At 51.1% G+C, this 20829-nt stretch overlaps 1 protein-coding gene across 1 annotated transcript in view; it reads right to left on the bottom strand.

Moving 5' to 3' along the window:
- Ccdc13 (coiled-coil domain containing 13) overlaps window positions 1-12432 on the bottom strand; it is a 35971-nt gene extending 23539 nt beyond the window's left edge. The window contains exons 1-4 of the mRNA XM_028767441.1: window positions 12212-12432; window positions 9179-9327; window positions 5520-5662; window positions 3195-3284 (exon numbers count right to left, since the gene is read on the bottom strand). Coding sequence (XP_028623274.1) covers window positions 3195-3284; window positions 5520-5662; window positions 9179-9327; window positions 12212-12432 — 603 coding nt within the window. The remainder of the gene's footprint in view (window positions 1-3194; window positions 3285-5519; window positions 5663-9178; window positions 9328-12211) is intronic.
- Window positions 12433-20829: the final 8397 nt, after the last annotated feature.

Genomic DNA, 20829 nt, shown 5'->3' with positions numbered 1-20829 from the left:
TCTAGAGAAGAGCAGAGCTGCCCTGGAATGCATGGGGTTGGGATGGCACAGTGGGATTAGAACCCTGGTCCTTCAGTCTCCCAATCTGAGCTTCTGCTGCCAATGGTGTTATAGATTGTCATAGTAACAGTGAGGTTGGCTAGCAAGCTAAGTACTCACCAGGCCTTGCTGAGACCCCTGTTCCTGCCCCCAGTGGACCAGGGGCCTGGGCTTTGGGGAATAGGGTGGCCATGATGGGGGCTTTTGAATCTTTATTTTTTTAGTGGAACAAACAGAAACTCCTATAAATGCTAGTGTGAAAGACAGGCTCAACAGACAAAGTCCAGGAAGTTCATGGAACTTGGAACGCCCTACTGTAAAGCAGTGATCATAGAAACTCAACCTGGACATGTGGTCCAGAAGTCCTGGCTGCGTTTAACACCACTGGCAGGATAGAAGTCAAAGATCAATGTAAACAATATTTGCAGAATGAAGAATTCCACAAAATGCAAGTAGATCTTTGAAAACCTACTCATTTTCCTAAGCTCTGCCCATGCGGCTGCCTGAGTCCTGCCCGTGCGGCTGCCTGAGTCCTGCCTGTGCGGCTGCCTGAGTCCTGCCCATGCGGCTGCCTGAGTCCTGCCCGTGCAGCTGCCTGAGTCCTGCCCGTGCAGCTGCCTGAGTCCTGCCCGTGCGGCTGCCTGCTGCCCTTTTCTGCTGCTAGGCATCTGCCTTCTTTGCTAATGTGTAGCTTTAAGTCTGCCCTGGGCTAAGAAGCTACACCCTCTTCTGGTGCTCAGAGCTTCCTGTCATGAACAGTCATGAATGTCATGAGCCCTGGCAGCCCTGTTTAGAGCACTGCAGAGTACATTAGCACCCCTGTGGCACTGTGATCCAGAGCCAGGCTGTGATGCCCACTCCTAGCCTCAGCTCCTCATCCGCAGACAGAGGAACTTAATGGGAGGTATCCCAAGGGCACTGCCTAGGGCAGGCTCAGGAGGTGGGAAAGGCCCCTTGCCTTGGGAGTGTAGTTGACAGGGACTAAAGCCATATGGCATTCTGGAGAGGCCTAGCAGCTGGGCCCACTCTCCCTCCCAGCCATCAGAGGCTTTGGGGAGGTGGGGCTATGTGCCAGCCTGATCCCCCACTGCAGGCTGTTTCCTTTGAAGGACAGCTACAGAGCCCTGGGAACAGGCTTTTCCGACTGCTCACAGCATAGCCTCCTGAAGTCTCTTGCCTTCCCTGCACTCTGGAATGTGCTTCAGAGGAGACTGGGGCCAGGCCTCTAGAGTGCAGCTGCCCCTTGAAGTCCAGTGATGCAGACAAGATTTTGTCCTGATTCTGAGCAGAATATACCAGGGAAAGGACCTGGTCTGGCTAAGACGAGAGCTGTAGACTGGCACACTCTTCTATCAGAGACCCTGCTTTTGTAGCTGGTTACAGAGTGCATCTGAGACTCCTGCTCTTGTAGCTGGTTACAGAATGCAGCTGAGACGCCTGCTCCAGTGGCCCAGGAGCCCCTCCCTGGGCTCCCCTGTCCTTGATTTATGTTGGCTCATGTCCTTTTCCTGCTTGTGAGCTCTGGGCTCAAACTAAGTGCTATGCAACTGAGACCCGAGTGAGCTGACTGCAGAATGTTCTGGTTCCCCGGCCTCTATGCCTTGAAGGCACTGTTTCTCCTGCTAGGCTCACCACCTACTTCACCAGAGAAGAGTACACGGATAGCTCCTACACCAGCTTCTCAGATGCAGGGCGAGCTTCTGTTGCCAGCTCAGGCTAGCCTGTTTCTGAAGGCCCATTACACCCTCCTGTACATGGCTACTCCTTTTCTTCTTAGAACCCTCTATGGACCAAGGTTATGAATCCCTGTGTGGCAAGGCAGATAGATAATCCTAGCAGGCTAACAAGGCACTCAACAGTTCCTCAACCAGGGTAACTCAAGTCAAGGGACCTCACTGGTTTGGATAAATCAAGAACATCTTGGCAGTATTCCTCACCAGGAAGGGTTGTGAAGAACATTGCCCACTAAGAACACTGTGGCTGCCTCCCTAGCAAGAAGACTGGTTCATACACCCATTCCTGCATCCCAAAGAGGCCCATCACTGCACACCCAGGACTAAATTCCTCTTAAGAGCAGCAAGCAGTGGCCTGATCCTGAGGCACGGACAAGAGGCAACATGGAATAGGAGCAGCACTGAGCTGGGGGTTTCAGGGCTTGGCTGCCTGTCACAGTTGATCTGGCTTCTTGAGAAAACCCTGGAACAGCTGCTGGGACACTTGGTAGACTGGTGCAGGTTAGCCTGACTTGGGTTCTGCATTCCTGGCAACCCATCTATGGGCGCTTACCTTTCTCTCATAAAGCCACAGTCACATTGCTGACATTTTGTGGCATGTTCACTAGCTACAAAATAAGGTCTGAGGGGCAGATCTGTAAGGCCACAGTGCTGCACGGGGGTACAGTGCTCTCAGGAGACCAGGAGACGGATGGCTCTGTCACTACAGTGCAAGCATGAGGGTCTGAATTCAGTCCTAGTACCACATAAACAGCTGGCATGATGCCAAGCACTTGTAATGCCAATGCCAGGGAGGAGGGACAGAGGATCCAGTCGAATACAGCTAAACACCTCAAGCCAGCCTGTACTAAGTGGTGAGCTTGGAACCAAAGAGAGACCCTGTGTCAAAGGAGTAGATGGTGTTATTGATGACCCATGAGATTGTCCTTTGTCTTCTCCATGTAAGAATGCACAGGTGCATCTCACATGCCTGTACATAAACACACACGCACACACACACACACAAATTGAAGGGAAAAGAAAGAAGTACTCTGGGCAGCCAGGAGCTAGCTTGTCTCCAGGGCAGGGAGTAGTGGGTGTCGCCCTGTGATGAAACTGCAGCAGAGATGACCAGCCTGGGAGCAGGCATCTAAGTGGACCAGCCTTCCCTCCTGGTCTGTGCTCCCAGGGCTTAGAGGCCATAGCTCTCCAGTCCCCCACCCCCATGGAAAGTGGCTCACATCTGAGTCTTCCCTGGCCTCTGCCAGGCATCCTGGGCACAGGGCATAGACAGAGTCTGTTGCTTGGGGACTGCTCTGAGGCCACAATGGCAGAAAAGAACCCTTGGCTAGGGAATCATGGTAGAGTATCTGAGTGCACACTGGGGAGGGGAAGCCCAGGGCATGGCTACCTCACAGACTCAGCACACAGGAGCATACATACCAAGGCTCTGTCACCCGTCTGGGTCTTCAGTGGCTTAGCCCCTGCGTCAGTGGCCCCCTTGGCTGGTGGCTTGGCTGATGCCATCTGCAGCTGAAAAAGCGAACATGGTACTCATACTTGGTTCTGCCCAGCAGCTGCACAGCCAGCTGAAGCACTCAGTGCTGCTGGAGGGGTGGCCACCTGTCCTAGTGTCTGACTTCTTGGCTCACATGTGGACTACCACGGAATGCTCCTTTCCAAGCTACTTGTAACAGGAGACCTTGACTGATAACCAGCCCTATTTCCTCGTTGCTCCAGAAAGAGCAGCCCAAAGATCTGGTGAGACCACAATAAATAACCACAGCTCATCCTTACGCTCTAGGGTGGTTTGAATGAAAATGGCCCCAGAGACTCTTAGGAAATGGCACCACTGGGAGGTGCACTCTTGTGTGTCACTGGGGGTGAGCTTTGAGGTTTCTGAAGCTCAAACTAGGCCCAGGGTCACTTGCTCTTCCTGTTGTCTGTCAATCCAGCTGTAGAACTGTGAACTACTACCTCTACAGCACCATGCCTGCCTGCGTGCCACGATGCTTCCTGCCATGACAGTTGTCTTAGGGTTCTATTGCTGTGAAGAGACCCTATGACAATGGCAGCTCTTATAAAGGAAAGCATTTAATTGGGGCTGGCTATTGATTCACTTGGTAAATGTACATACACACGGCTGGCACACATAGGCCCCTAGATTGGATTTCCATTGTTGTCTTGGCAAGAAGTATGGTGGTGGGCTGGAGAGATGGCTCAGTGGTTGAGAGCACTGACTGCTCTTCCAAAGGCCCTGAGTTCAATTCCCAGTAACCACATGGTAGCTCCCAACCATCTGTAATGGGATCCAATGCTTTCTTCTGGTGTGTTTGAAGACAGCTACAGTGTACTCATATAAATAAAATAAATCTTTAAAAAAAGGAAGAAATATGGTGGCATGCAGGCAGACATGGTGCTGGAGAAGGAACAGAGTTCTACGTCTTGATCCCGCAGGCAGCAGGAGACCATAGCACACTGGGCATAGCTTGAGCATCTGCGACCTCAAAGCCCACCTCCTCAGTGACACACTTCCTCCAACAAGACCATACCTAATAGTGCCACTCTCTATGGCCAAGCATTCACACAGTTTGAATAGGAGCCATTCCTATTCAGACCACCACAATGATAGCAGAACTCTCAGCCTGGAAGGGAGAGACTAAAGGAACCATAGACTTTGGGTTACAGGTGAGACAGAGAGTGGCTACCACATGGGCACAGCCCTGTGACGGAGCATGCTGTAGGCAGCTACCCTTTAGTGACTTCTCATCTGTTCTTCATACATGGTGGTCAATCTGATTTGGGGCATGCCTCCCCCGTTGCATCCCTGACATCATCCCATTCAGGTTCGGACCATACTGATCTCCTGTGCTTTCTGCCATTCTGCACTATGAGCCTTTAGGTCCTTTGCATGGATGCTGCTCCCATGGTCTCTGGCTGGGCCTGCTGGACAAGCCCCTTCAAGCAGCCCCTGCCACTGTTGCCTGTCACAGTGTTGCTCCTTTTCCTTTGCCCTGGCTGTGTGTGCCACACTCCCACACGGCTCCATCTCCCAGGAGTGGAACCATGCCTACTCTACTCTCTCCAGCGAGCAGCACAGAACATGAGCCAGTTCTCTAGAAACACCTCCCAGAATGCCTAACTCTTCCTCAGTGGCAGCTGTGAGGACAGGGTGGGCCGTGCAGGGCTTCGGGACTTCGAACTCGGGAAAGGCTGCAAAGGCTCGCTCCAGCACCATTCCAACTCTTCAGAAACCAGAACCGCAGGGCTATGCCTGCTGAAGCAGACAGGTTTGTGGCTAGATGGGAGGGAGGGGACAGAACTCAGCATGTCACTGCTCCTGGCTGTAGCTTCAGTTGCACAGGGGTTTCTGGGAGCTGGCTAAGCACACTTATCTAGGGCTTTTGACATGCCAGGCTCTGTTCTACAGTTAAACACTGCATCTCTCAATTCTCAGGAAGTCTGTCAGCAGGGCCACCCCTGTGGGCCCCTGATGGATGGGGAACCAAGATAGGTGTGGGGCATGCGAACAGCTGCAGATGTCACAGTGAAGCTCTGTGTCCATCCCCTTAGCCACATCATGCCAGGCTTCTTCCCAATGGCCAGAATCCCCTAGCTGCCTGACGTACTTCCTCTCTCTGGATGTGGAAGAAACTGGGGGCCTCACTGCAAACAATTGTACCCTGTGACCTCCATAAGGACCCAAGGCCTCCAATGTGGCCTCTCTCTCTGGAGTCCACTCCCCAGGAAGAACAGCCAGGCCCTTACCTCGTGCTCCAGCTCCTGGATGCGATTGGTCAGCTGCTTTATCCTGACCTTTGCACTCTCCGACTCTGCCATCAGCCCCCGGTTCTTTTTGGACAGCTCAACAATTTTGGTGGCAACTAGATCTCCAGCCATCCCAGTCGTCCCTAAAATGAAAGAAATCACAAGGTCCATTAAAAATACAACCTGCACCTCAAATCTACATGGCAGTTCAGAGCATCGGCAGGTCCCAGGCAGACTATTGGATCAGAAGGCAGCTAGACGCAATGCCTATAATCCAAAGTCAGGAGCTGGAGGTAGGAGGATTGAAGTTCAAGGCCATTCTTAGCTACATAGGGAGCTCAGCCTGGGCTACATAAGACCCTGAAAAAAATCAGACAGCAGAATCTTAGTTCCACAGAGAGTCAGCTATGAACCTTAATGAGCAGGACACAGTCCCCTGACCTTTCTGTATCTACCTGATACCAGCTTTGGTCAGCAGACATAGTGCGGTAGACACTGTCCGGCTGGCTTCTTGCTTATGCCATCTCACAAGAATCTCCAGCCAAGTCCAGCTGGCTGGTTCCTAAAGAGGGACATGGGGAACAAAGTTGAGGCACCGTAGCCAAACTCCAAGAAGGTCCTGATGTGTGTACACATGCACATGCTGAGGTGTGCTGTATGTGTGTACACATGCACATGCTGTGTGCTGTATGTGTGTACACATGCACATGCTGAGGTGTGCTGTATGTGTGTACACATGCACATGCTGAGGTGTGCTGTATATGTGCTCACACATGCACATAGGTTCAGGTGTGTAGGGAAATCAGAGTCAACTGTGGGTGTTGCCCCTCAGGGTGCTGTCCACCTTTTTGGTTTTGAGACCCAGTCTCTCACTGGCCTGGACCAGTGCTGTACTGGCTGGCCAGGGAGCCAGAGCTCCACCTGCTTCCCCAGCATGGCATTACAAGTGCCACCACTCCTGGCTTTTCAAAGACATGATACTTGGGATCAGACCCAGATCTTTATGCTTGCAAGGCCAGAGTGCTAGGTCCCTCGCTCCAGTGAAAAGGTTCTTAGTGCTCAGTGTTGCCGAGGTCACATGGCTGGATGTTCAGTGGTAGTGACTCCGTAGGAGACAGAAACGTTTCCTGGAGAGCTCATGCTCCAGCAGGATCGACAGGCAATAAGAAGAATTACGGACGTGCTATCTGGGGGGAACATGTGCTCAGAATGAAGAGGGGTGAGTGTGCCAGGTGATGATATTTCAGACAGGAACAACCAGGGAGGGGCCTCTGGGAGAAGAGGAATCGTGAACAGTGGCCTAAGTTAATAAGAGGAAAGCATCCAGCCCAGAGGCAGTGTGGTAAGAGCTGGGAATGGGCTCTCAGCATAGGAAGCAGCCCATGTGAGCTGGGGTGGGAGGCCCATGGCCCGTCAGAGGAATGTGCAGGAGGCTGAGTGGCTGGAGGGTACCGGCAGTGGGCACGGGGAGGCGGGCAGTGGGCACGGGGAGGCGGGCAGCGGGCACGGGGAGGCGGGCATGTGCAGGGAAGATGAGTGCCAGCTGGAGCTCCATGGCGGGCAGACAGCAAGAGATTGTGTGGCCTGGCCTCTCTGTGCTGCATCCAGGGTCACCATGAGTTCAGCCAGGAGGGACGCAACTGGAAGTCACTTCTCTGCCAAATGGCAGTGGCACACACCTTTAGTCCTAGCTCTCGGGAGGCAGAGGCAGGCAGATCTATGAGTTGGAGGCCAGCCTGGTCTACACAGTGAGTTTGAGGATAGCTGGGGCTACACAAAGAAACCCTGTCTTGAGGGGAAAAAAAAGTCACTTCCCTCCAAGCCTCATAGCACTGAAGGAGACAAGCACACAGGAAAGGGCTCCAGCTGGTAAAGAAACTCCATTTGAGCTGAGTTTCTGGGTCGGATGTGGTGTGAACACCCTGCTCCATGTTCTCATGGAGCACACTCCTCAAGTCAATGTGTGGAGAAGGAAGTTTCTAGAAAGGAACAGTTACTAACACCCAGAGAGGAAACATGAGTGACCCGGAGACCATCTTCCAGGGGCTAATTTCCTCTCAACCCAAAAGCAACAAAACCCCACAATTAGCCAGCAGGCGACTGTCCAAGGAGCAGGGAGAACCCAGTGAGAACGGCAATGCTCTTTTCCTGCCTTCCCCAGCCCTTCCAGTACAGCCCCAGTCCTGAAGCGGCAACCCTGGGGATAAACAGGGCAGCAGAGTAGACAAGAGACAGGCCAGCGCCTGAAAGCAGTCTTTACAGCACACAGAAAAGCTACAGGCAGAGCCTCCGTGCCGACCATGAGCTCTTCCAGACGGCATACTACACTTAACAGCTGTGTGTGGTGCACATCTGCAATCCCCACAGCAGAGAGGGAGACACAAAAGGAATAAGAATTCAAGGTCTGCTTTAGCGACACAGAAAAACAGAGCATACCCTGTGCTATATGAGACCTTATCTGGAAAGAAGTAATAAAACCACGAAACTGTAATACACAAGCAGGACACCAAGGGACCTAGGTGGTGCTACAGTCTCTGCACTTCAGCAAGTGGAGAAAGAACAACTCTAACTGGAGGACGTGCTGTGCTCAGTGTAGGCAAGTGGAGCTGTGCCTGAGAATCTAACACCGAGGAGGCTGGGGAAGGTACAGGTTCTAGACCAGCCTGAGCGACACAGGGATGTGAAGAGGAGGGGAGGGGAGGGGGCAGGGGAAAATGAAGGGAGGGAGGGAAGGAGGAGGGAGAAAACTCAGAAAATAAGGACCACCCAGACCAAGGGTTGAACGATAATTTCAGCATGGGGAGTGGACCTAAGCAGTCCCAGGAGACGCACACAAAGCTGTGTGCACATGTGTGTGCATGGGCAGACAGAAGAGGTGGGAAAACAGTACAGGCTGAGGAGGAGGAACCACCCCAAACCCTGCCCCCTCACCCTTCCTGATGGTAGAGATGGATCTCCCGATCTCTCTGGAACCCTGGCTTAACCAACACACCCTGGCCCCCAACCATGCCCCTGAGCAGCAGGAAGCAAAGTTGAGTGTCTATTCTCACAACCCAAAGCCTTGTCTTCCTGTATTTTCTGATGTGGATAGGAAAAGCCAGACCTGTTTAGGGAGACAGGGAGGGAGAGGCTCTGGAAAGAGCAGGGCAGCCCCGCTGCTCCCTATGGTGGGTGGCACTGGCTCTCTGTTTATACCCACCTGGGAGGTATGCTGTAGTCTACAGGAGCACTGTGCCATCAGAGTCACAGTCCCCACAAATTTACACGCTAGGTCAGAGGCATCACTGCAGAGCTTGTGCCTAGCCCACACCCACAGGGCCAAGATTACCCCAAAACCTGCAGAATCAGAGTCTTTCCTATACTTTTGGTGCCAAATTCTCCAAGAGAGTAAAAGCATAGCCCAGACCTACAGAGCCAGGGTCAGCATAGCAGCTGTTGAGAGTGGCATCTGTTGAAGATGTTTGGGTTCTAGAAACTTCTCATAGAGGAGTCAACGTTCCTTCTGCAGCACACAGCAGATGCCTGTAGCATCTAAGCCAAGCACCAAGGAGAGACAGAGCCTATGGACTACTGTGAGCACACCTGACCCAGGCACTGTTCTCTGGAGTTACAGGACAACTGGGTCCACCCGCCTAGACTCCAAGCCACAGTGGAATTACCTGTGAAGGCAAATCTGTCCTCTTCGATTTTCTTCTTGAGGTGTTTGATCTCAAAGTCCCTCTCCTTCAGCAGCTTATACAGTCGCCCGTTCTCATCGACTGTCTCCCGGAGCTCGTTACGAAGCTGCTGGATTTCATCTTCCAGCACCCTGCAAGGGAAAGGTGGACCGACTGCTCCTCACAGGCAACCAGCGCTTAGGCCTCTGCGGCTGGCTTACACTTGTAGGATCAGGGGTAGGCACTAGGGGGCACTAAGAAGTTGTCTGTACAAAATTATACCAAAACTATGAGAGAAAAGAGATTTGAACAGACTGTTTCCAGAGCTGAGGAAGCATTCATTCATGTGCTATGTAAGAAGGCTCAGACAGCGCTGCTTATTTCTTCATATGGGTTACATAAAAGCTCTCGTGTGTGTCCATGTGTATGAGTGTGTGTAAATACACATGTATACAGATATGCACGTGTGCGTGTGTATGGAGCTGAGAGAACACCCGTGGAGGTTATACTCAGGAATCCCATCTATCTTCTTTGAGACAGGGTGTCTCACTAGCCTAGAAGCCAACTTCACCTAAAACCTGGACACCAGCCTCAATTCTTAATTAAGACTTAGAATACTATATGCTCTTATAGGATAACATGTCTGTACACGTGTGTACATGTATGTGCATGTGAGTCTGTTCGTGTGTGAAAACACCAATTATGTTAGACTGGCTGCTCAGATAGCTAAGGACCTGCTTGTCCCCATCTTTACAAAGGCATGTGACCATGCCCAGCATTTTTACATGGGTTCCAGGGATCAAATTTATCTTCATGTTTGCAAGCAGGTACTTTAGGGACTGAACTGTCCCCGACCTTCTCCCCTTCATTCATTTCAAGCCCCCAAGGACTGCAGGCCACAAAGCAAACTCCAAATCCAATATAGACCATGCTCTCTAATGGCAAACAAACAAGATTTAAAATAATCTCAAAGAGCCGGGCAGTGGTGGCACACGCCTTTAATCCCAGCACTTGGGAGGCAGAGGCAGGCCGATTTCTGAGTTCGAGGCTAGCCTGGTCTACAGAGTGAGTTCCAGGACAGCCAGGGCTACACAGAGAAACCCTGTCTCGAAAATTTAAAAAAAAAAAAAAGAAAGAAAGAAAGAGAGAGAGAAAGCAAAAAACATAAAAATATTTTAAAAAATAATCTCAAAGAACAGAGCAAAAAAAAAGAATATAAAAATGAAATCTGGAATTGAAAGAAAAACTAAAATCATGTGTTAGTTAAGAATAAATACTGCAGAGAGGTTAGAATGGTCTCACCACAGAAGCTTTCCTCAGCTTCAGAAATACAGGAGAACTCAGGGTACACACTTCCTCAGATCGCACACATGCACACACACATGCACACACATGCTTACACACACATGCACACACAAATGCATACACACACATATACACAGATGTACATGCTTTATACACTGTCGGTTGTCCTGTGAGGCTTTTTCAGAACTATGAAGCACCCTGATGGGCCTGGGGTCGCCCCTGTGTCAGGCACAAGGCAAGGATATAAAATGTCCCTTATAGCCTCGAGTGTCTGAACCAGAGACTGTGAACTTTGGGACACAGAGCAGAGCTTTAGTTTTAGCTGGGCCTTATGCTGGTGTCTGGCTCTTGGCTTCGTGCCTTAGCCAGCTCACCCCTAGCCTGGAGCTCTTCCCACTCCTATCCTGACACAATGGTCATACACCATGCATCCTTAAACTGGGAGCCTCAGTGAGTCCTTGCTTCAGGCCTGTATATGATCAGAGCCATGGGAAGGGCAAATGACGCAGCCCAGAGCAAGCCCTGGAAACAGCTAAGCAAGCACTTATGAATGACAGCGATTTTAGGTGAGGACCACTGTGAGCTCTGCTGTGCCTGACATTGCTCCGCCAAAGCCCGAGTGACCTACCAGCTCCACTGTCTCTGGTTTGGGGCCAGGTCCACTCACTACAGACAGGTCTGGATCAAGCTGAGGTTTAATATTTACAAGCCATGGGACTTTTTTTTTTTTTCTTTTAGGTTTTTTCGAGACAGGGTTTCTCTGTGTAGCCCTGGCTGTCCTGGAACTCACTCTGTAGACCAGGCTGGCCTCGAACTCAGAAATCCACCTGCCTCTGCCTCCCAAGTGCTGGGATTAAAGGCGTGCGCCACCACCGCCCGGCGGGACTTTTTAATTATTGAGAAAGCGTTTTTTTTTAATTGACATTTTATAGGAGGTCATTTGGAAAATTGAGAAACTGAGTTTGAATCCAGCAAAAATATTCTGGGCAAAACCAAAAGCAAAGAGACAACTCATTGATGGCTGTGGTCCTTGGGACAAGGCTGGCACGAGGAACTGTGTCAGCCTACACAGGTCTGTGTGCGCCTGTGACACAGTCAAGTCCAGAGCACTGAGGACATTCTGGATATCTCTAAACTTTCACACCAATGACTAAAGAAAAAACAAAGTAAAAATCAGCAGCGCTTCAGAACAGGGTGACAGTTACCTGCCGATCTCTCTCAGAGTGTGGTGGGGGGTGGGGCGAGGGATGCTGGCAGAGGTGAAAGACCCAGTCAGAACCAGGATTTACAAACTATCAATTCCATCCCAGCCCTTTGAAACACAGGTCTAAGCAAAGGGAGAGAGAATCCAGACTAACCACGGCGTGATGAGTTTACAGCCTTTCTGTCTGGCTTTAAATACACTGCCTAGCAGCTCTCGCCCCAGAATGCACAGCTCTGTCAGCTACAAGAGGCCTCAGACACCTGTGCCAGACTCATGCTGAACTTACAAACACCTTCCCAGGAGAACTAGCTGTCTACACCTGCCCTCCCCACCTGCCTGCAATGTGTCCACTGCACCCCTGCCCTCTCCACCTGCACCCCTGCCCTCCCCACCTGCACCCTTGCCCTCTCCACCTGCACCCCTGCCCTCTCCACCTGCACCCCTGCCCTCCCCACCTGCACCCCTGCCCTCTCCACCTGCACCCCTGCCCTCTCCACCTGCCTGCAGTGTGGCCGAAGGGTCCTTACCTCTTTTCAAAGATGTTTTTCAGGTTCTGCTCCTCTGTGTCGAGGAGACTGAGACCATCCGGGATCACCATGAGCCCCTCCTGGTCGTCAGCTTTGCTTTGACAGCTCAGCTCTTTCTCCCGCTTTCTCTCCATCTGCTTCTGTAACCGTCGCTGCTGTAGCTCCTGCATGGCCTTGAACTGGAGTCGCAGAGTGTCTGCGGAGCTTTCATCAGCCGCCATCTTGCCCTGAGAACAGAGAAGCCAGAGCTGACCGTACAACTAGCTCGTGGCAAGATGCAGGCCAGCTGAGGCTGAGTGTCTATGGAGCCATCGGTGAGTCTAAGAAGACACTTGCCCCTCACCTAAAGCAGGGCAGAGCAGACTCCCGACTGCAGGTGGCAGCAGGAGACTCACTGTTCTGACTCATTTGCCTGGCCCTTCTGTCAGCAGCTGTCACTTCTGGCTGCACCTAGACTCTCCAGGAGCTGCAAAAGCTGATGGGCTCATCTCCAGACCAGCTGTACCCCAATCTCTAGACATAGGCTCCAGACATCATTTCTTCTCCACAGTTGACGGCTAGATCTGGGAGACGGGCACATACCTACAGTCCCTGACTTTGGATCCCAACAGGAGAATAAGGCATTCAAGGCTAGCCTGGTGTCAAAACCAAAAATAAACACATAAACAATTTATTTAAGGTACAATTTACACATGTTAAAACACATACATCATGAACAGACAGCCCAGCAAATCTTTCTGCTATACTTTGAGGTGACCCACTCTCTCAGAAGACAAAGCCCAAAGTACTGAGTTTAGACCTAATAAGCAGGAAAGGCCCTTTGGAATCAAGTGTTTCTGACATATGACTCCTTGTACATCTGTCCTTCCTTCTCGAAGGCAAGGCATGAGCTTATGATGACGTAAGGAAAATATCATTTCCCTTAAGACACAGCACACCAACCAAGCATCGCTATCTGCTGTCACCTCAGAAAACTCACACTGAGTAGCAAAGTAGGAGCCTGAGGCAAGGTGTCATCTGTCCTAGCCTCCTCTCAATTCCAAACAGAATCTAGGGGCAATTCCTGTACCTGGGACCACTCATGTCTGCCAAGGCTCTGCTCCTGCCTCCCTCTGCCCTGAGTGCTCATTTACTAGGAGTCAGAAACATGTACGCACGCTGAACAATTGTCCTTGCTCTTTCTCCTGTCTCACAGGCCTGTTGTCACTCATGGAGGGGTCCAGGACATATTTAGCGTGTATGATCATACCCTGGTCCACAAACAGCTTCTTCACTCCATCACTCCCACAGCACAGCCACTTCCTGACCGCATGACCGCTCAGCTACACCAACACTATCACCAGAGGAATCGCCATCACACCCACGCTCCGTGTGGCCCCTGCTCAGACTCCGCTACCAGTCCCCACCCCACGCTGGTTCTGTCCGCTCTTTTGCCTTTCACACAATTTCACATGACTAGAGTCACACAGTGGGTAGGTTTTTGTGACTGGATCTTTTTTTGTTCCATGCCACTTTTCAGATGTCCGACCCCACTGCTGCTGTATCAGGCCCTTGCTTTTCAGTGCTGAGTAGCATTTTAGTGTCTAGAAGCCACGCTGGGCCGATAGTTCTGCCACTTGGACACCCCAGAATCAAAATGCTATAAACATGTGAGCATGCTTTCATTTCTCTTCATAAATACATGAAAATTCTGGTGCTGTGGTAAAATCGTGTTTAACTTTCTAAGAAACTGCTATGCACATGCACACACAGATACACACATTCACATATGAATGCATGTATGTAAGCATACTCTTGTCTTTAGCCATGTGATGTCTTGAACCACCTCAGACTGACAAGGCCACTGCCATATGTAGCCCCCCAACCTTGGACTCCTGGCTTTGTCAGCCAAAATGGATCTAAATGAATCACGCTCTCACATGCCCCTCCCCTTTAAGCTAACGTGAAAAGCAACGGGTTTCACTGTGGATCTGCTCACTTTGCTCCTGTGGACCTCTGACCTACTCCTCTTTCAACAGTCCCTTCTTCTGTTTCATGTCCCATGTCTCCGGTCACCTCCTTTCTCTGCCTTGAGGTCCCTTCCCAGGATCCTTGTCACCTCTGGTGCCATGTGACAGACAAGGCAATGTTCATCTTCCTGAGCTCGGCTTATGGCTAACACAGTCACTCCCAGCCCTGTCCCATTTCCTGAGCTGCCATGCTTCTTTCCTCAAGCCCCACTGTGTCCGTGTGCAACCTCTTTACCCACGTCCCGTGGTGGGAATGGCACCTCTGTCATCGAGGATAGGCAGATTTCTCTGTGGCAGGGCTTCAGGAGTCTCCTTTGCTAAACCTCCTTTCTTTATACCCCAGTTTGTGGTTCAGTGTTACAGAAACCAGAGAAACGAACACTCATCATCCAATAACCATACATTTTCATTTTTATGACTGTTCTTGAGTCTGTCTCCATATTGCCTCCCTCAGTGTACTCCCAGGCTCACAAACACTTCAGGACGTTTACACTCCCTGCTTGGCTCCCTGAGCTACCCATCTGCCGACCTGCTCTCAGACACTGCTTTAGCACCAGGCCTATCTCACATGCTCCTGTAAGAGAGAAGACAAATCCAAGCCCCCCTGCTCCCTGTGTCATCTGCCTTGAAAGCATATTTAGTAGTGTCCCTGTATGCTCACATGCAGCCTGACTGCCTCCCTCCCTTCCCACCGACCATGAGGCCCACACAGGTGCCTGTCACTGCCCTTTCCTCCCGGCTGGCAGCAGGGCCTGGCACCCAGCAGTGAGGTGAATCGTTGGTGAGCACTGATGATGCTTAGGACGGTGAGATGGCTCTGGCTGCCCTTGCAGCTCCTCACCCCGCTTGTTGCATGGCCTGCACTGGCCGATAGAACACGCTTCTCAGAAGCACAGCTATGAGCTTGCGGGCCCTGTGCAGAAGCGGAGGTCCAAGCCCAAAGGCACCAAAGGCTGCGGGGCGCTGGCCATCTCTCCTGGCTTGTCTTCCCTACCCTACAGCTAAGTCCTAGCTAAGTGCTCCCACGTGCTCTGCTTCCTTATGTACCCTACATGCCACAAGCATTGAATCCTGCCAGTCCCCAGCCCCAGAGCCAACACCAAATTCTCATAAAACTTTCCCTCCCACTCCCAATTTGCCCTAAAGACATCCAGAAACAGTCATTTGCAGATGTACCTTGTGTCCAGGGCAAGCTACCTTATCTCTGCCTCAGTTTCCCCCTTGCTGACTGGGAGGATAGCAATTATGACCTTCCCAGGGAAGATGGGATGGTGAAGTTCGAGAATGTATGCCAAGCATTGTACTGTGTTCGGAAAGTTAGTGTCCTTGGCACAGGGGAGTCCCTGTGTGAGCGCTGGGGCTTCACTGACAGACACCTATGCCCCACCCAGACTGCTGACTGAGATATACTGCTCCTTGCTCAGAGCCTCAGTATGAGGTGGAGGGCTCCCAATAGGTGCCATGCCAGGAACAGTAAAGAAACCACAGCAGCTTAGGGTGGGGGCACCTGGGAAGAGCAGCACAGCAGGTGGTCAGCTCAGACTCATTCACTTCTGTGAACCGAGGGTCTGAGGCTGACTGAGCAGACGCTAACCTCACAAAGCTCTGTCCTTCCACGTAGATCTCAGTCTGACAGGAGGGAAAGGCCCTGACCACACAGATGAAGTGAATATGCTCTGAGGGGAAGGTAAGAACCCCTAGGGGCTTCCCCAAGGAACTAGCTGAGAGCATGCACCCATGGAGAGTGGGTGACCAGAAACTCATCCTGGGGAGGGAGATAGCAGAGGTAAAACTGGGGCCAAGAACCCAAGAGCACAGAGGCTCTGGTTTCCTGAGTTTGTCATGGCCGACACAATTGACTAGCTGTTAGCCTTTTGGTCTAGATTCTGGACACGACTACCTTTCCCACTGTAACCCCTAGACCAATGACCATCACCCAATAGGCTATTAACATAGTTTTATAACTCAGTCTCTCTGCTCTTGCCTCACTCCCATACTCCAGCCTGTTCTTCACACACTTGCCCCTGGTGCAGTCCAAAGGAACACGCCCACCGTAGCACAAAGCCAGGGTCCCTCCCCTCCCGGGTCATCACTAGGGGTGCCTCTGGCTCGAAGCTTGCACCCGTACTGCTCCTTCTAAGTTCTTGTCTCTGAGTGTTCTCCGGCTCCTCTCTGGCCATCTCTGGATTCAGTGGGTCTCTTCCCTGGGGTGACTCTCCTGGGCTCCTGAGAAGTGCTGCCCCTGTCCCCACTGTGTATGAGTTACCTTTCCCATGGTTGTGGGCAAATGTGTGAGCAAAGCAACTCAAGGGGAGGGGGCCTTAGTTGGCTCATGGTTTTGGAGGATACAGCCCACCATGTCAGGGAAGAGGGTGCCTACAAGTGGATGGTCACGGGGGTCCACTGGGGACGCACAGAGATGAAGGCCCCACTCCTGTTTTCTGTCTGGGACTCTGTGGGATGGCGGGTCTGCCTTTCTCAGCTAAACTTCTCTGGAAACACCCTCACGTGCGCGTGTGCACACACGGAGTTGTGTTTCCCAGATGGTTCTAAATCTAATCAACTTGTTAGTGAACATGAGCCCCATCCCTTGCGTGTACTCAGTGAGCACCCGCTTGTCCCACAGCCCAGGCTGTCTGCCTTTGCACCCGACTGGCAGCACACGTTACACACCAACTGTATTTTTCTCCCACTAGTATGTAAACTACCAGAGGATTCGCACTTAAACTTTCTTTTTAGCTGTTTGAGACAGGGTCCTGGCAGGGCTGGCCTGATGACCCGGCACTTGCTGTGTAGACCAGGCTTGCCTCAAACTCATGGAAATGCTCCTGTGCTAGCCTCCCAAATGCTAGGTATGTGCTACCACGCCTACCAGGACATAATATTTTCATCCACTTTGTTCATGGCCGTGCTACAGGACACAGCAGGCGCTGAATGCGTATTACTAGAAAAGGTGAAAGAATTTGACATTTTAAAGACTACTACTATACTTTGTAACCAACAGGCTACCTTAACCACAAGTAATTGTTACAAACACTTAGATAACCACAGACAACCATAACTGCTTACAACCTTTGTTGCTGTTTTTAAGACAAGATCTTGGCATGTAATCCAGTCCGGTTTCAAATGTATGATTACCAATTTGGGACCAGCATGGGTTTTCTAGTGAGTTTTAAGGTCAGAAGTTATGCACTGTACGGTGAATAGGGCCTCGGGCACCCATCACTTCTCACCAGCCTGTCATTTTCTAGCTCAACTGCGCACCCCGCCCCACCTCCCCATCCCAGGCCCCTCATGTTTTTTAAAATCTGGAATGGGGGTCAAGCCAGGGCAACAGCATCAGATGGAGTGGGGTGAGGCCTGACGCCACGTGCTGAGTGGCAGCCGCAGAAGACGTGCGTTCTAGTCCGGTCCTGTGCCTCACGAGCCATTCCCGCACGGAAAACGGGAGTCCGCCTAGGGAGGGGCGGGGACAGTCCGGCCCCAAGGAGAGGCCACTCGCAGTGGTCAGAATATTAATTCAGGCCCCCTGGTTTGGTTCCCTACTCATGGCTTTCCGCTCCCCCGGTTCGGTTCCCCACTCTCGGCTCCCGGTTCGGTTCCCAACTCGGCCCCTCGTTCAGTTTCCCGCTCGGCGCCTGGTTCAGTCCTCGCTCGGCTCCCGGTTCGGTTTTCCACTCGGCTCGGGTTCAGTCCTCCCTCAGCTCCCGCCCAGCTCAGCCTTCCTGCACTTACCGCGGCTGCGCTTCGGGGTCTGTCTTCAAGGCCACGGGCGCTTCCTCCGCCCTTCCTGACGCCGGCATGTGCTGCCTTGGCAACCGTCACCAGGGAAACCAGCGAGGGCGCGCGCGTCTACGGGGGCCGGGAGAGCCCCTAAAGGTCTGAGCTGTCAGTGCTGAGGGGCCAGGGCAGACCTACGGACCTGCACCAGCTGGACATGAGAAGGCAAAGCGCTCCTGAAGCCTTCACTCTTCCGGGGTGTATTTTATTTAAGGATTTTAGGGGTTTGTTTGTTTTTTTTGTTTTTAAACGTAGGGCCCCTTGCATCCCAAACTGGCCTCGAACTTGAACTTCTCATCCTTCTGCTGCCATTGAATGCTGGATGACACAGGCTGCATCACCATGCGCAACTGACCTCCAGTGTCTTTTAAAAAGTAAGATGCATGTCCTACTGGCCTCCAAGGGTTTAGGGAAGTGGATGGTTTTTATGAAATGTAACATAGTTAACCACAGTATCTTTGGAAATACAAAGCAAGGCTGGGAGAATGTTGGGTTATGATTGTAATTGGAGCAGGGCAAAATTAATAATGCTACAAAAAACTTCCTCTTTTTTTCAAAGGGTACACAAAACTAAAAAAAGGACTGTTGAGAGTGTTTATCGGTCACACCACAGGATGACGACAGACACATCCCTGGCCAGACGGTCTAGTCCAATCCATGAGCTGATTCAAGTTCACCACGAAACCCTTCTCAAAAAACTAAAGATGGAGAAGAGTTGAGAACAAATACCGAGGACAACCTCTGCCTTTCTCACCCACATGTGCACCGACACAAACACGTGCACACACCAGCACTAGGAAAACCTATATGTGAAACAACACACAGGTGACTATCAGTGTGATAGAATTTTAGGGCTATTTATTTATTTGCATTTTAGAAGATGTTTAAAAATAATGATTTTTTTTTAAAAAAAGAAAAACTCTGGAAAAAAATACACCTCCCAGTTTGACATTGCTGTATTTCAGGGCCTTGAAGGGAAGCCAACACACAGGAAAGCTGAGCTGAGGGAGGCCAGATACTCTCACAAGCCTTTATAATGTGGAAGTCTTCACTGTATTACAGTTGTTTTTCTGTTTCCCATTCACTTATAGTGAGCAGCGCAGCGTTACCTGTGAAGGTACAGGGCTGGGTCCCCACAGCATGGCACCCGACTGCCCACCCCCTTTACAGCACAGCACAGTGTGTCCAGGCGCAGCAGTTCATTCAGAAAGCTGCCATTTCTCTTCATGTGTGTGCACACATGTGTGTGCCCATGGAGGCCAGAAGAAGGCACTGGGTCCCCAGGAGTTGGAGTCTGTGATGGTTTGTATATGCTTGGCCCAGGGAGTGGCACTATTAGGGGGTGTGGCCCTGTTGAAGTAGGTGTGTCACTATGGGTGTGGGCTTTAAGACCCTCATCCTAGCTGCCTGGAAGCCAGTATTCTGCTAGCAGCCTTCAGATGAAGATGTAGAACTCTCAGCTCCTCCTGCACCATGCCTGCCTGGTCACTGCCATGATTCCCTGCCTTGATGATAATGGACTGACCCTCTCTGAACCTGTAAGCCAGCCCCAATCAAACATTGTCCTTATCAGACTTGCCTTGGTCATGGTGTCTGTTCACAGATGGTTGTGAGCCTTCTGACATGGGTCCTCTGGAAGAGCAGGAATTCTTAACTGCTGAGCCATGTCTCCAGCAGGGCAACTCCTTTAGCTTACGTTTGGTAAATTTAAACTTTGAAGGGAACCAATCCTCTTCTTTCTTTTATGGTCTTCAGTTGCTTCTGTGTTGAGCTGAGGTTTGAGAACTGGAAATCTGCATGACAGCCAAGAGGCAGAGTGGATTCGGTAGACAGCACCGAAAAGCAGCAGGGTCTCCTCTACAGCCTGAATGTGTCATTCACCCACCTCATAACCGTGAGGGAGCTGGGTGGTGTGGGGAAAATAGGAGGCAGATGTGCTTATAAGGTTCTGGGACAGTGTTGCTCCTAGAAGCAAGCCAGGCTTCCCTTAGGATGAGCACACACTACACCAGAGGATATAGCCTCTCAAGTTGGCCTCTTAGGGTATGGAGGCACAGGCAGGAGGACCACAAATTCAAGACCAGTGTGGGCTCTACAATGAGTTCCAAGACAGCCTGAGCTACATAGGGAAACCCTGTCCTAAGAGACAGGATTGGAGATACAGCTTTGCAGTAGAGTGCTTGCCTAGTTTGTATGAGGCCCTGGTCCTAGCTCGAGCACCACACACACACACTGTGTGTGTGTGTGTGTGTGTGTGTGTGTATAAAACATCTTGTGTCACAGGATGGCTTTCCAGTTAATTATTTTATATGAGTGTTTGCTTGTATGTATGCCTGTGCGCTGTGTGCATGTCATATGCCTGTAAAGGCCAGAGGGAGCCTCAGATCCCCAGGAAGCTGAGTCAGAGACAGTTGTAAGCTGCCACATGGTGGCCAGAAATGGAATCTAGATCCTCTGTGAGAGCGGCAAGTGCTCTTAACCACTGAGTGGTCTCCTTTTCTCCTAAGGACTGCTTTTAATCCAGATATTCGACTAACCCATTCTCACAAAACTAGAAATTTTTCCCCTCTAGTTTCTATTCTTTTTAAACCTTCCCACAGTTCCTGCTGAGGCTCATCTGCCACTGTTTGCTCATTTTTCAGTCTGAAGAATTTGCATAGTTTATAACCTTGATGTTCTATCACACAGGAAGCCAATCGGATCCATGTCTTCATTTTTGTTATCACTGCTCCCACATCCTGTTTCTCTAGCCAGAACTATTTGTAGAACACTGCTAATTTTTGTCTGTCTGTCTGTCTGTCTGTCTGTCTGTCTGTCTGTCTGTTTTTG

Source organism: Grammomys surdaster, unplaced genomic scaffold, assembly GCF_004785775.1.
Source record: "Grammomys surdaster isolate TR1022 unplaced genomic scaffold, NIH_TR_1.0 172, whole genome shotgun sequence".
Classification (NCBI taxonomy): Eukaryota; Metazoa; Chordata; class Mammalia; order Rodentia; family Muridae; genus Grammomys; species Grammomys surdaster.
Note: the sequence above shows the minus strand (reverse complement) of the source record. Positions and strands in the feature narration are given on the sequence as shown.